Source organism: Malus sylvestris, chromosome 14 (genome assembly GCF_916048215.2).
Source record: "Malus sylvestris chromosome 14, drMalSylv7.2, whole genome shotgun sequence".
NCBI classification, from domain to species: domain Eukaryota; kingdom Viridiplantae; phylum Streptophyta; class Magnoliopsida; order Rosales; family Rosaceae; genus Malus; species Malus sylvestris.
Genome location: NC_062273.1, coordinates 1,823,108 through 1,833,543, shown reverse-complemented (window position 1 = coordinate 1,833,543; position 10,436 = coordinate 1,823,108). Strand labels below are relative to the sequence as shown.

The 10,436-nt window shown below is 41.0% G+C and overlaps 2 protein-coding genes across 3 annotated transcripts; one reads left to right on the top strand and one right to left on the bottom strand.

Moving 5' to 3' along the window:
* The first annotated feature begins 262 nt into the window (after positions 1-262).
* LOC126600623 (subtilisin-like protease SBT4.15) lies at positions 263-4,724 on the top strand. Its single transcript, XM_050267218.1, has 11 exons — positions 263-401; positions 827-915; positions 1,024-1,121; positions 1,245-1,391; positions 1,608-1,713; positions 1,992-2,502; positions 2,673-2,773; positions 3,006-3,227; positions 3,426-3,534; positions 3,650-3,863; positions 3,955-4,724. Exons 1-11 carry the CDS (start codon positions 300-302, stop codon positions 4,497-4,499), a joined length of 2,244 nt encoding a protein of 747 aa, XP_050123175.1. The 5' UTR covers positions 263-299; the 3' UTR covers positions 4,500-4,724.
* Positions 4,725-4,800: 76 nt separating this feature from the next.
* On the bottom strand, positions 4,801-8,704 carry LOC126600624 (transcriptional activator hacA-like). Of its 2 annotated transcripts, none has more exons than XM_050267219.1 (6): positions 8,113-8,704; positions 7,240-7,437; positions 7,077-7,151; positions 6,355-6,423; positions 6,079-6,144; positions 4,801-5,997 (listed from the first exon to the last, which is right to left on the bottom strand). In XM_050267219.1, exons 1-6 carry the CDS (start codon positions 8,461-8,463, stop codon positions 5,116-5,118), a joined length of 1,641 nt encoding a protein of 546 aa, XP_050123176.1. In that variant the 5' UTR covers positions 8,464-8,704; the 3' UTR covers positions 4,801-5,115. The 2 variants fall into 2 exon arrangements, with proteins under 2 accessions (XP_050123176.1, XP_050123177.1); XM_050267220.1 differs by having other exon boundaries at positions 7,240-7,466; positions 8,113-8,264.
* Between the last annotated feature and the right edge of the window lie 1,732 nt (positions 8,705-10,436).

Genomic DNA, 10,436 nt, shown 5'->3' with positions numbered 1-10,436 from the left:
TGTTTCTACCTATTGGTGCTGTAGCTAGCTAGCCACCTTAGCTACATAATCTCCGCAGATCCAAAATCCAAGCCACCAAACTCTCAGCCCTATTTGGACTAAAGACTGCGTTCCCTTAATTATTCTTTGTTCAACACAGTCAAACCAGCTCATTCACTATCTCCCTCACCATATTTTTGCGCAGAGAGAGATACTCTTCCTCTATTTATAGCAAATTTAATCACTCCTTTCACTCGTGTGTTTGACAGAGCGCGACACAAACACACACACACACACAGATTTTAGCAAATTGCAATCCAATGAGGATGTTACGAAACCTACTGTTGATTCTTTTATTTAGTACTTATTTTGTAGCGACGTTGGGTGAAAGAACAGGTCAGAATGGTGACGATGGTAGGAAGGTACATACACTCCAGACGATAAATTTTCCGGACAAGGATTGTCTGCCCTCCCGTCCCCTCCTGTTTGTGTGGTCACGGTTAAGCCACGTCAACATTTTATATTACTATTCATTTTTGTCTTATTATCTCTATAAAAAAAACAATATAAAATGTTGACGTGGCTTAACCGTGACCACACAAAGCAGGAGGGCATAGGAGGGCACCGAAAATGGGAGGGCACACAATCCTTGTCCAAATTTTCCATTTCTTTCGTTAGTTCATCATTTTGTGCAACAACGTTATCATGTTCTATAGTCAGAATGTAAATTAAGACAACATGATAATCAAAAGTAACAATGTGACAACATAACATGCTAGATGGTCTGCCAAGAGACATGTGCCCTATAATGATTGTTATTCACAATGTGAAATTGTACTTTTAACAGACTTACATTGTGTATATGGGAGAACTGCCAGGACCTGAAATTTCTGCCATGAGCGGACATCATAACCTGCTCGCAGAAGCGATCGGAGAGTAATGATCAGCTTCTTCCAACCAATTTTTTTTTGTTTTTTTTTTAATTTTTATATGTATACTGAGCTATTCTTGAGGATAACCGAACATTTTCCTTTCAAATTTCAGTGTCAAAGTAGCCAGAGAATCAATAATTCATAGTTATAGAAGGAGTTTCAATGGCTTCGTAGCAAGATTGTTGCCACATGAAGCACAGGCACTCTCAGGTTCTTAGAAATATAACTAAATAAATAAGTAAACAAATGGTGCTACCCTAATAAGGGTTCTAATTATTATCAGCACATTAGGCACTTCTATTTATAGTTTCTATGATTTTCTTTGATTTGTAGATGATGATAGTGTTGTGTCAGTGTTCCCAAACACCGTGCGCAAACTTCATACAACAAGGTCATGGGATTTCCTAGGGTTGCCTTTGAAATCAAAGAAAAGGAACTCTCAAATAGAAAGCAATATCATAGTGGGTGTGTTGGATACAGGTTGGTATAGTCTGCCATTCTTTTCCCTCTTTTCTTTTATAGATAGAACTGTCGCTCATGAGATTTGAACTCCATACTAGATGTTGCTGGATTAAATGATCATCAATTCATCAGTATGTTCTGTTATTCCGATTGAAAGACAATAGCAAAAGAAACAAAAAATTGAAAAATTGTGAAACAAAATGTTTATGACCCTTTAAATTCTCTGTGTATAAGGAATTTACATGCAGGCTCCCAGTTTCAGCGATAAAGGCTACGGGCCACCCCCAGCTAAATGGAAAGGCAAATGTATGAAGGGTGCAAACTTTACAGGCTGCAACAAGTATGTCACTCCCTTCTCTCTCTCACTCCAAATCAGTATTTTATTTAAAGAGATGGGCAAGTGACCCACTACTAACAATATTTTCCCTCAACTTGTATTTTACTAATGCACAGAACGATAGGTGTGAGGGTCTTATCACAAATGTCCCTCTATGTAATTAGAACTAGAGTCATTAAATAAAGCTACATTTAGTTTTGTTAAATTTTTGAGATGGGATTCTTGTATTCTTCAACATAGAAGTCTCATGAAAAACCTTCTGTGCCTTTTTCCTTGAGCAGCAAGGTAATTGGTGCCAAATATTTTAAACTGGAAACTGGTCGTCCTTATTGGGGCACTCACAGTCCAGTCGACGATGACGGCCATGGCACTCACACTTCCTCCATCGTTGCTGGTGCAGCCGTCAAAGGTGCCAGCGTATATGGCGTTGCAAAGGGGACTGCACGAGGGGGCGTGTCATTGTCACGCATCGCCGTGTACAAAGTGTGCTGGATCACTACTGGCTGCCTTGATGTGGATATTTTGGCCGGGTTTGATGAGGCCATTGCCGACGGGGTGGACTTAATATCGGTCTCTCTAGGTGGTCACTCGCGGAGTTTTTTGGACAATCCCATTGCCATTGGATCATTTCATGCCATGAAAAAAGGGATTTTTGTGTCGTGCGCAGCTGGGAATGATGGGCTTCCGGCCAGTGTGGAGAACGTAGCACCATGGGTTATGACAGTAGCTGCTAATACCATTGATAGGCAGTTACAGACTGTAGTAAAATTGGGAAATGGCCAAAGGATATCGGTAAGTCTCTCTCTCCCTCTCTCACTAAAACAATCTAACAATAGACACTAACACTAATTGCTCACAAGTACACGTCAATATGGCTATAGTCAGAAATTTTTCTAGTGCGTATCTCGCGCACAAACACATAGAGTGCAGAATTATCACGCAATCTGATGAGTTAATTGTAGGGAAATTCACTCAACACCTATTCGCCGAAGAAACTAATGTATCCTCTTATAAGTGGAACCCTTGCAGCCAACATGACCATGCGATTCGGGGGAGATGCGAGGTATGAATTTTTGCCCAAATTGTTGTGTTCACATAATTTTGTCACTTGTAACACGTTCGATTATTATATAGTACGACGATTAGTTCCATGTTGTGAGAAGGCGAACATATGCGTGCTCATACATAATATTCTTTGACTATCTTCTAAACTCGCATTGATAATTTTGGTGGAAATTAATGCAATTTCAAGAATATAAATCCTAATTATCAAATGATGAAAATGATAACGGCAGTGCTTGTGATGCTTGGGCTCTAGACGCTAACAAGGTGGTGGGGAGGATTGTGTACTGCCAAGGGTTTGGTACTCAGGATTCCACTATGCAAAAGTTAAAGGGTGCTGGAACCCTAATGACACGTTATGAACTTGATGATTACGCTTATAGCCCTATAATCCCCGGTACCGAAATCCTTGTACAAGATGGGATCAAGATCGAGAAGTACATCAACTCTACCAAGTATGGTTTTGTATAGCTCATTTCATTCACATCTTTTACAGCTCATAAAGCTTTTCAAAGGAAAATGATTTTTGCATACCACTTTTCTCCTTCTACACACTCACGCCTGTTTATGGAGAAGGAAAAAAGGAGTGGGGCGGAAATCACTTTCCTTCTCATATATGAAAACCCTAATAAGTTATGTGGTACTAATTCCAGAAACCCTATGGCTGTCATATACAAGACAAGAACTCCTAGTACGACCGCCCCCATCGTTGCTTCTTTCTCATCGAGAGGACCTCAACACATGCACCCCAACATCCTCAAGGCATCTCTCTTTCATCTCTCATCTCTCTCTCTCTCTCTCTCTCTCTCTCTCTCTCTCTCCCTCTCTCTCTCTCTCTACATATTTGGTTATAATCAGGTACCATTTCCATGTACAGCCTGATATTTCTGCACCAGGGGTAAACATATTGGCTGCATATCCAAAGATACGATCCATAACTGGTTACTCAGACGACCGGCGCCACAATGTGTTCAATATGTTATCAGGCACGTCCATGTCTTGCCCTCATGTAACAGCAGCAGCCGCCTATGTCAAGTCCTTCCACCCGGACTGGTCACCTGCTGCCATTAAGTCCGCTCTAATGACAACCGGTTAGTCTTCCCAAACCGCACACTAAAAAAAAACAGAACAAAGTCCATCAAAGCAATGCACTAACCAATCTTTTCACTTCATTTGGCTCAGCCACACCAATGAAAAATGAAACAGCGGATACCCAGCTAGCCACGGGAGCAGGACAAGTAAACCCAAAAAAGGCAGTGCATCCTGGTCTTGTCTACGACATAACCCCAGATGACTACATTAGTTTCTTGTGCAAAGAAGGTTTCAACGACACAGACATAGGCACACTTATTGGGGATAAAAAGAAGTACAAATGCTCAGACTTTAAACATCCACGAGGCACAGACGGCCTCAACTATCCTTCTATGCATCTTCAGCTTTTCCCGAACGACAATTATGGCGTTTCAGCCGTCTTCTATAGAAGAGTGACGCATGTAGGGTTCGGTAATTCCGTGTACAAGGCAAATGTGACGAATTTGAATGGTTTGAGAGTGAAAGTCATACCGAGTACCTTGACCTTCACTAAGTTGCATCAGAAAAGGTCCTTTAAGGTTGTGGTGACTGGTCGTCCAGCGATGAACGAGACAGTTATGCACGCTTTACTCCAATGGGATGACTCTAAACACAACGTTAAGAGCCATATCGTAGTCTATAAGCATCTGAATTAGGGCACAGCGTTAAAAGCCATATCGTAGTCTGTAAGCATCTCAATTAGGTCTCTTTTAGCTTAGTTTTTGCTTCTAGTGCCAGCATTTGGTAGCTCTTTTTTCCTAGTTTTCATTTGTTGCTATAAATAAACATTTGCTTATCACTAGACAATTACTTTCGTTTTGACTCGATTTCATAGACATACTGTTCATATGTAATTAACAGTCGGCACTCGTTTCCGCAAACGTCCATGCACAAAGTTGGCCTACGCATGGCCTGGCCGGGATCGTTACGGCAACCAACGAAAGTAAAAAACAGAAATTTTCCGAATGAAATAGAATCAAGGATCCGGGTATTTATTAGTGTACATGTTACAGAGAGTTAAAACAGAACTACAGCAAGGATGGCGGAGCTGGATGAACCAACATCTCACGCTCCAACCATTCGAATTACGTAAACAACATATAAAATACAAGCAAAAGCCTTGAAGATGTACCTAAGTTACAGGCCACATCTTTTCATGTCAACCTCAGCAACTTTCTGTATAATTAAAGTTAGGTGATGTGCTCTAGACTCAAATCTCGAAGGAGTCCCCCTAAATTTGAAGGACCTGCATGGAGACTAGGAGAGTATAGCTCAGCACTGTGTTCGACACTGCCGGCCATGAAGGTTCTTTAGCTTCGTGAGTTTTTTCCTCCTCTTTCTTGCTTCAGCTGCAGCAATCGCATCCGCGAGTTTCCCAGTAGGGTAGATGATTGGTTCGCTGTTCTTCTCTGGTAAGGCAGAGAACTTGTGATAAGAGTTGTCCGCTGTTACAGTGTGATCTGGTTCAAATCCGTTTTCATGCTTGATACAAGAAGCAACTCCGGCATGGTTGAGTGATGATGGAGAAAGGAATATTTCCTTACAACCATTTTCCTTCGGGTGAGGTCCCGTGTGCTGATCACCTTCATCCAGAGGAAACTGAGCAGGGGTCTCGTTAAGGTCATGTGAAGGTCTGCCTTCAATTGAAGCGGAATCTTGTGTTTTTAATCTGACAGGGAGAGACGACTGGTGGTTGTCTAACTGCGTACCAGCTCTTGAAGATGAACTAGAGCTGTACTGGTTATTAAAAGAAGATTCTTCTTGTTTATTATTCAGGCACAAGGATGACTGGGGTTGGAGTCCATTCCCATTATCAAAATGAGGGATGAACCAAGGACAGGGAAATACGCATAAAGGAGTTCTCGCTCCATTGATGTTTGGGGGGGTTTCTTGATCAAGAGAAGACTCAGCTGCACCATTAGCCGGCAATGAGATGTTTGACAGAACGGCTATTGGATTTTGTAGTACGTGCTGCACCTGAATAGAATTTGAGGATTGAATGATAGAAGGCCAGAAAAGTGGTGTAATTGGTGGGCGATTAAACAAGCAGAATGGGGAATTTGTAGGCGAAGACGGAGGTATCTGCATCTGCACATAGGCTGACATATTTTCGGCCAGCGCTTCCTGATCCTCTGCCTTTATCACTTTAGCCATCTGCAGAATGAGAGAGCATGTCAAGCAAGTGATACCTTATTAAGATAAGACAGCTCTTCAAAGTGTCAGGCATATCTTTACCTGAACTTTCAAGTGCTTATTTGTTTTCTCCAAAGACTGGAACTCCTTTACCGCTAACTCCTTTTTCTTTGGATTTAAAATGTCACCAAAGATGTGAATAAAGTTAGTACTGCCATGGATAGTCAAGCTCTAGACTCGAATATACCAACCAATGGTTATAAATATTATAAAATATGTGAGAGAGGGTGGGGGAGTGAGAGAGAGACAGCGGGGGACAGAGACAGAGAGTTCAAAGCAAAGCAAGTTTACAAAATTTCGTTTGGGACTAATGCCTACCCTTTTCAGATTTTCATTCTCCAATGCCAGATCGGCAGCTTTTCTGGTTAACTCCTCACATAGAGCCTGAAGAACAAGCAAAGATGAATGGTTTGCTAAAGTATAAATGCATGCTAGCCAACAAAGCAATCTGCATGGGACACATATCATGCAATTTGAGAATAAGAAACATAATTGATCAACATCTATTTTTTCCTTTGAAAAGACCAGTGCACCTTGTAATGCATTTAATTACTGCCACAATGGCACATGTTATACTGTCATATTATGGCTAGAAACTTCAGTCGAACAGCAACTACAATTCAAAATATTTAAACAGATTCATGTCATTAGTTATTCCTGAGACTAGAAAATGCAAGGAGGCCGTCTATGGCTACAAATAATTAGTTCATAAAGGAAAGGGGAAAAAAAACCAGTTGGGGATCCCAAAGCACAAATTAATTAGATACCCTTAAGTTCACGAAACAGACAACATATTATCTCTGGATCTCAGGACAGGACTAGATACATCGCAGACTAGACACCCTCATGGTTCTGTAGGTGTAGGGTACAAGTGCAACCGTACAAGTGTTCTCCGAAACTAGTCCTGTCGTTTGCCTAAACCCTTCCCAATACAAAGCTCTGTTCCCTTTGCTATTTTATTACCACACAAACTTCATTTTTCAAAAAAAAAGAAATAGAAGAAAGATATATTAAACTAGCAGAGTAAAGCGGCCTAACTGCCGTCGACGAATTGTTTGCCTAGCTGACTCTCGGTTTGCCATTATTCTGCGTATCCTCCGCTCTTCCTTTTCCTCCTAAACAGAGAAAATATTAACTAACACTAAAAAGAGAAATGTAATCACAGAACATCGCACAGGGAAGAAGTTTAAAGGTTGTCAGTACCTCAGTTAAATTCCGCCTTGACTTGCTGCAAGTAAATGATGGGTAAATTGTAGTGCATATAGGACTTGGCTTATTTAATTCTGTATCATGCTCAGCCTTCACAACCTTTTCACTCAGAACCTGCTCAGTCTTCACTGGTTCTGTAAGGACATTTGTGCATACCGTTTCACATTGCTGCAAACCTGTCACCGCTTGATCCTGATATAGACAAAAATATTTCTCAAGTCCTGCAGAAAATAGTGCGATTTGGTGACAGTTAAGCATTCGCAACACCATGTAACAGATTACCCCACCCTCCCCCTCGATAAACTGGTGTCGCTAACTATATTTAGACAAATCCAGATGGTGATATTATGTGCAAATTTGGAAAACAATTCTAGCTAAGCCAGCCATGGACTCAGCCCCATTACAATGTACGTCCAGTGTAACAGATTACCCCACCCTCCCCCCCAAGGTTAAATTGGTGTGGCTAACTATATTTTAGACAAATCCAAATGGGGATGTGTTATGTGCAAATTGAAAAACGATTCTAGCTAAATCAGTATGCACTTGACCCCATTACAATGCATGTAATAACATTAAATTCCGGCCATATGCAAACTATTTATGCATCCAAATTGTTGGTGATGGAACTCGCAAAACTCACATCTCTGTAACTCGTCATGGATAAGTTGCTATTCTTCCCTAAAACTCCATTATTTCCCAGAATCTTTGAATTTTTCCAATTCAAGTTAAAATACCAATTTCACCCAATACAAAAACCACCATTCCCTTTCTCTTTCAGCACCTCCTTTCTCAAAACAATAATTTAAATCAAAATAAATGATAATTTCAAATGTGTATATACATATAAAGCCAAAAAACCAAACGAACCTGAGGGAGAAGATCCGGACATGTGGGAGGCGGGTCAAGCGGGTTCAAACCCGACCGACTCGGCGGAGACTCGCTCTTGACTCGCTTCCTCGCTCGCTTCCCTTTCTGCCCCCAATTCCCACCCGATTCAGCGCCGCTACTCTCACGCATAGCCAAATGCGCCAAATCCGCCAGCGCCTCCGCCGCCTGAAGCTCCTCCTTCACCATCCGATCCGCTCCGCCGCTCCCGCCAAACCCGCCAACCCCACCGCTCGTCGACGACGAATAAGAACCCGAATCCGGCGACGACGACGGCCCCGCCGCCGTGGACCCTGTCGAGCTCGAAAACGACCGCCTCCAGGAAGATACCATCGCTTCCCTCTCTCATAAAACACAAAACCAAAACCGCAGACGAAGTGTTTGATTATTTGTGTCACTGCGAGTTCGTACTTGCTTCTTCAGCACACGTTACGTTAAGCTACTGAAGCGACATAGTTGTAGAGACAGTAAGTGGAGCGAGAGAGGAGAGAAAGAGGGTTACTGCCTCCCTGGTACAAAAGCAAAAGAGTTGCGAGAGCGTGCCACTTGTCGAGCCACCTCAGGCCACGACGTCCTCGCTAAATCGAGCTCCATATATCTCTGCGCGCCACGTCTCCCTTTGCGGCCGATTGCGCGGGTTTGGGCTCGCACGTGGGTGGCGAAGGAGTCACCGCACACGTGGCCCGGCAGTTGTTTTACACGTGGAGTTTTCGGCTACTTTGCGCTTTCTCGATGAGGTTGTGGAATCGGAAGGTGGATTTTTTTTTTTTTTACCGCGCGGTGAAACGCGTGGGGGACATATTTTTCACTGGTTTGAGTTGACACCCGAAGGGTAAGTAAGAGGTTACAGTTGTCACCGTTGGGTCCCAGTGCGTGGTTGTTGCCTGTTGGTTTTGTGGGTCTCTTTGGTCCTTCTGATTTGAGTTGATTGCCCGTTTTCACGTCTAGCGTTAATTTTGTTACTAAAATTTGAGATTATTTGTCAATAATTTCGTGTTTAATAGTAATTGTGATTTAAGTTTGATTGTGTAAATCTGAAATAAAGATTATGTTGGAAGAGCAATGCTCGTTTAAGGTCCTCAAAATTAAGACTTGTAAGGGCCTATTTCAAGTTGATTCTCCTTCTTATCAAATTGAAGGAGTGAGCGAATTCGACAAACTTCATGATTCTATTTATATTCACAAACTTAAAGTCTTGGAAGCGAAAATATTGCTAGTCATCTCTTGCTTCTGGCAAAAGGATCAACTTTTGGTAATTAAAGCGTTCTTCGAGAGCGAGCCAAAGAGCTCATCTACAATGCATGATGCAGGGCCGTCTCTGAGATTTCGGGGCCCTGTGCAAAATTTATAAAAGGGCCACTTTTTAATATATTTTTTTTTAAAGTATGACAATATATTGGTACTATAAAATAATAACTTAAATCAAAACAACATTTAGGACTCACTGATTGAAAGTTACAAGTGTCATTAAATAAGTAAAAAGAGTTATAAACATAATCTTCACTAAATAATAAAAAACAGTTCAATCTTAAGCAATCAAATACAACAACAATAACAAAGTCTTTTCCCACTAAGTTAGGTCGGCTATAATCTTAAGCAATCAAATAAAGAAAAAAAACTTCAAAAACTATAACTTTAGAGTTTCACTTGAATATATAACATTATTATATAATTAATAAAATTGAAAAGAAAATCGTTTTTAAGGTGTTGTTATTAACACTCCTAATATCTCATTGTGCATTCCAAAAATTTTATATTTAGAAAAAAAAAATTTACACTTATAAAAGTGCACTATAAGATTTTAAAGTGCTAATAAGAGCATTTTTTTAATATATAACATTATTACATATAAATATAAGATACCAAAAAATTTGGGGGGCCCTCAAATTTGGGGGTCCTGTGCGATTGCACATTTCGCTCCCCCTCAGCGCCGCCTCTAGCATGATGCATGTGTCTTCGAACTCATAGTAGTGGCTTTCTCAGCTTCGCCAACTGAATTTTCAGTTTTAATGGTGGCACTTAGCTTATTTGCAGTCAAATAGAGTTTTACGTCTTGCACCCACTTCAAGTAGTTTATTCCAAAGACTTCCAAGGCAGGTGAAGGTTCGAAATTTCGCTAAAATGGATGGAAAAGGTCGTGGTTTGTGCTATGGAATAGTAAAATGACCATAAGCACCAAGGTTTAGGACATTTTGGTTCAAAGACATAGTTTGGTTCAATTAATAGCAAGTAATGGCTTGGCTCCATGTAGCTCAAATGCGATTAGGATCTATATTTCTTTTTTTTCTTTTTTTTACTTTTTTGTC

What these genes read in the sequence shown, in the direction of transcription:
- LOC126600623 (XM_050267218.1), top strand. Translation starts at nt 300, where the DNA reads ATGAGGATGTTACGAAACCTACTGTTGATTCTTTTATTTAGTACTTAT. An exon ending in AGTGGGTGTGTTGGATACAG is followed by an intron (nt 1,392 to 1,607) that starts GTTGGTATAGTC and finishes TCTGTGTATAAG; the next exon opens with GAATTTACATGCAGGCTCCC. An exon ending in GAAATGGCCAAAGGATATCG is followed by an intron (nt 2,503 to 2,672) that starts GTAAGTCTCTCT and finishes AGTTAATTGTAG; the next exon opens with GGAAATTCACTCAACACCTA.
- LOC126600624 (XM_050267219.1), bottom strand. Translation starts at nt 8,463, where the DNA reads ATGGTATCTTCCTGGAGGCGGTCGTTTTCGAGCTCGACAGGGTCCACG. An exon ending in GTCCGGATCTTCTCCCTCAG is followed by an intron (nt 7,438 to 8,112) that starts GTTCGTTTGGTT and finishes TGTCTATATCAG; the next exon opens with GATCAAGCGGTGACAGGTTT. An exon ending in CAAGGCGGAATTTAACTGAG is followed by an intron (nt 7,152 to 7,239) that starts GTACTGACAACC and finishes TTCTCTGTTTAG; the next exon opens with GAGGAAAAGGAAGAGCGGAG.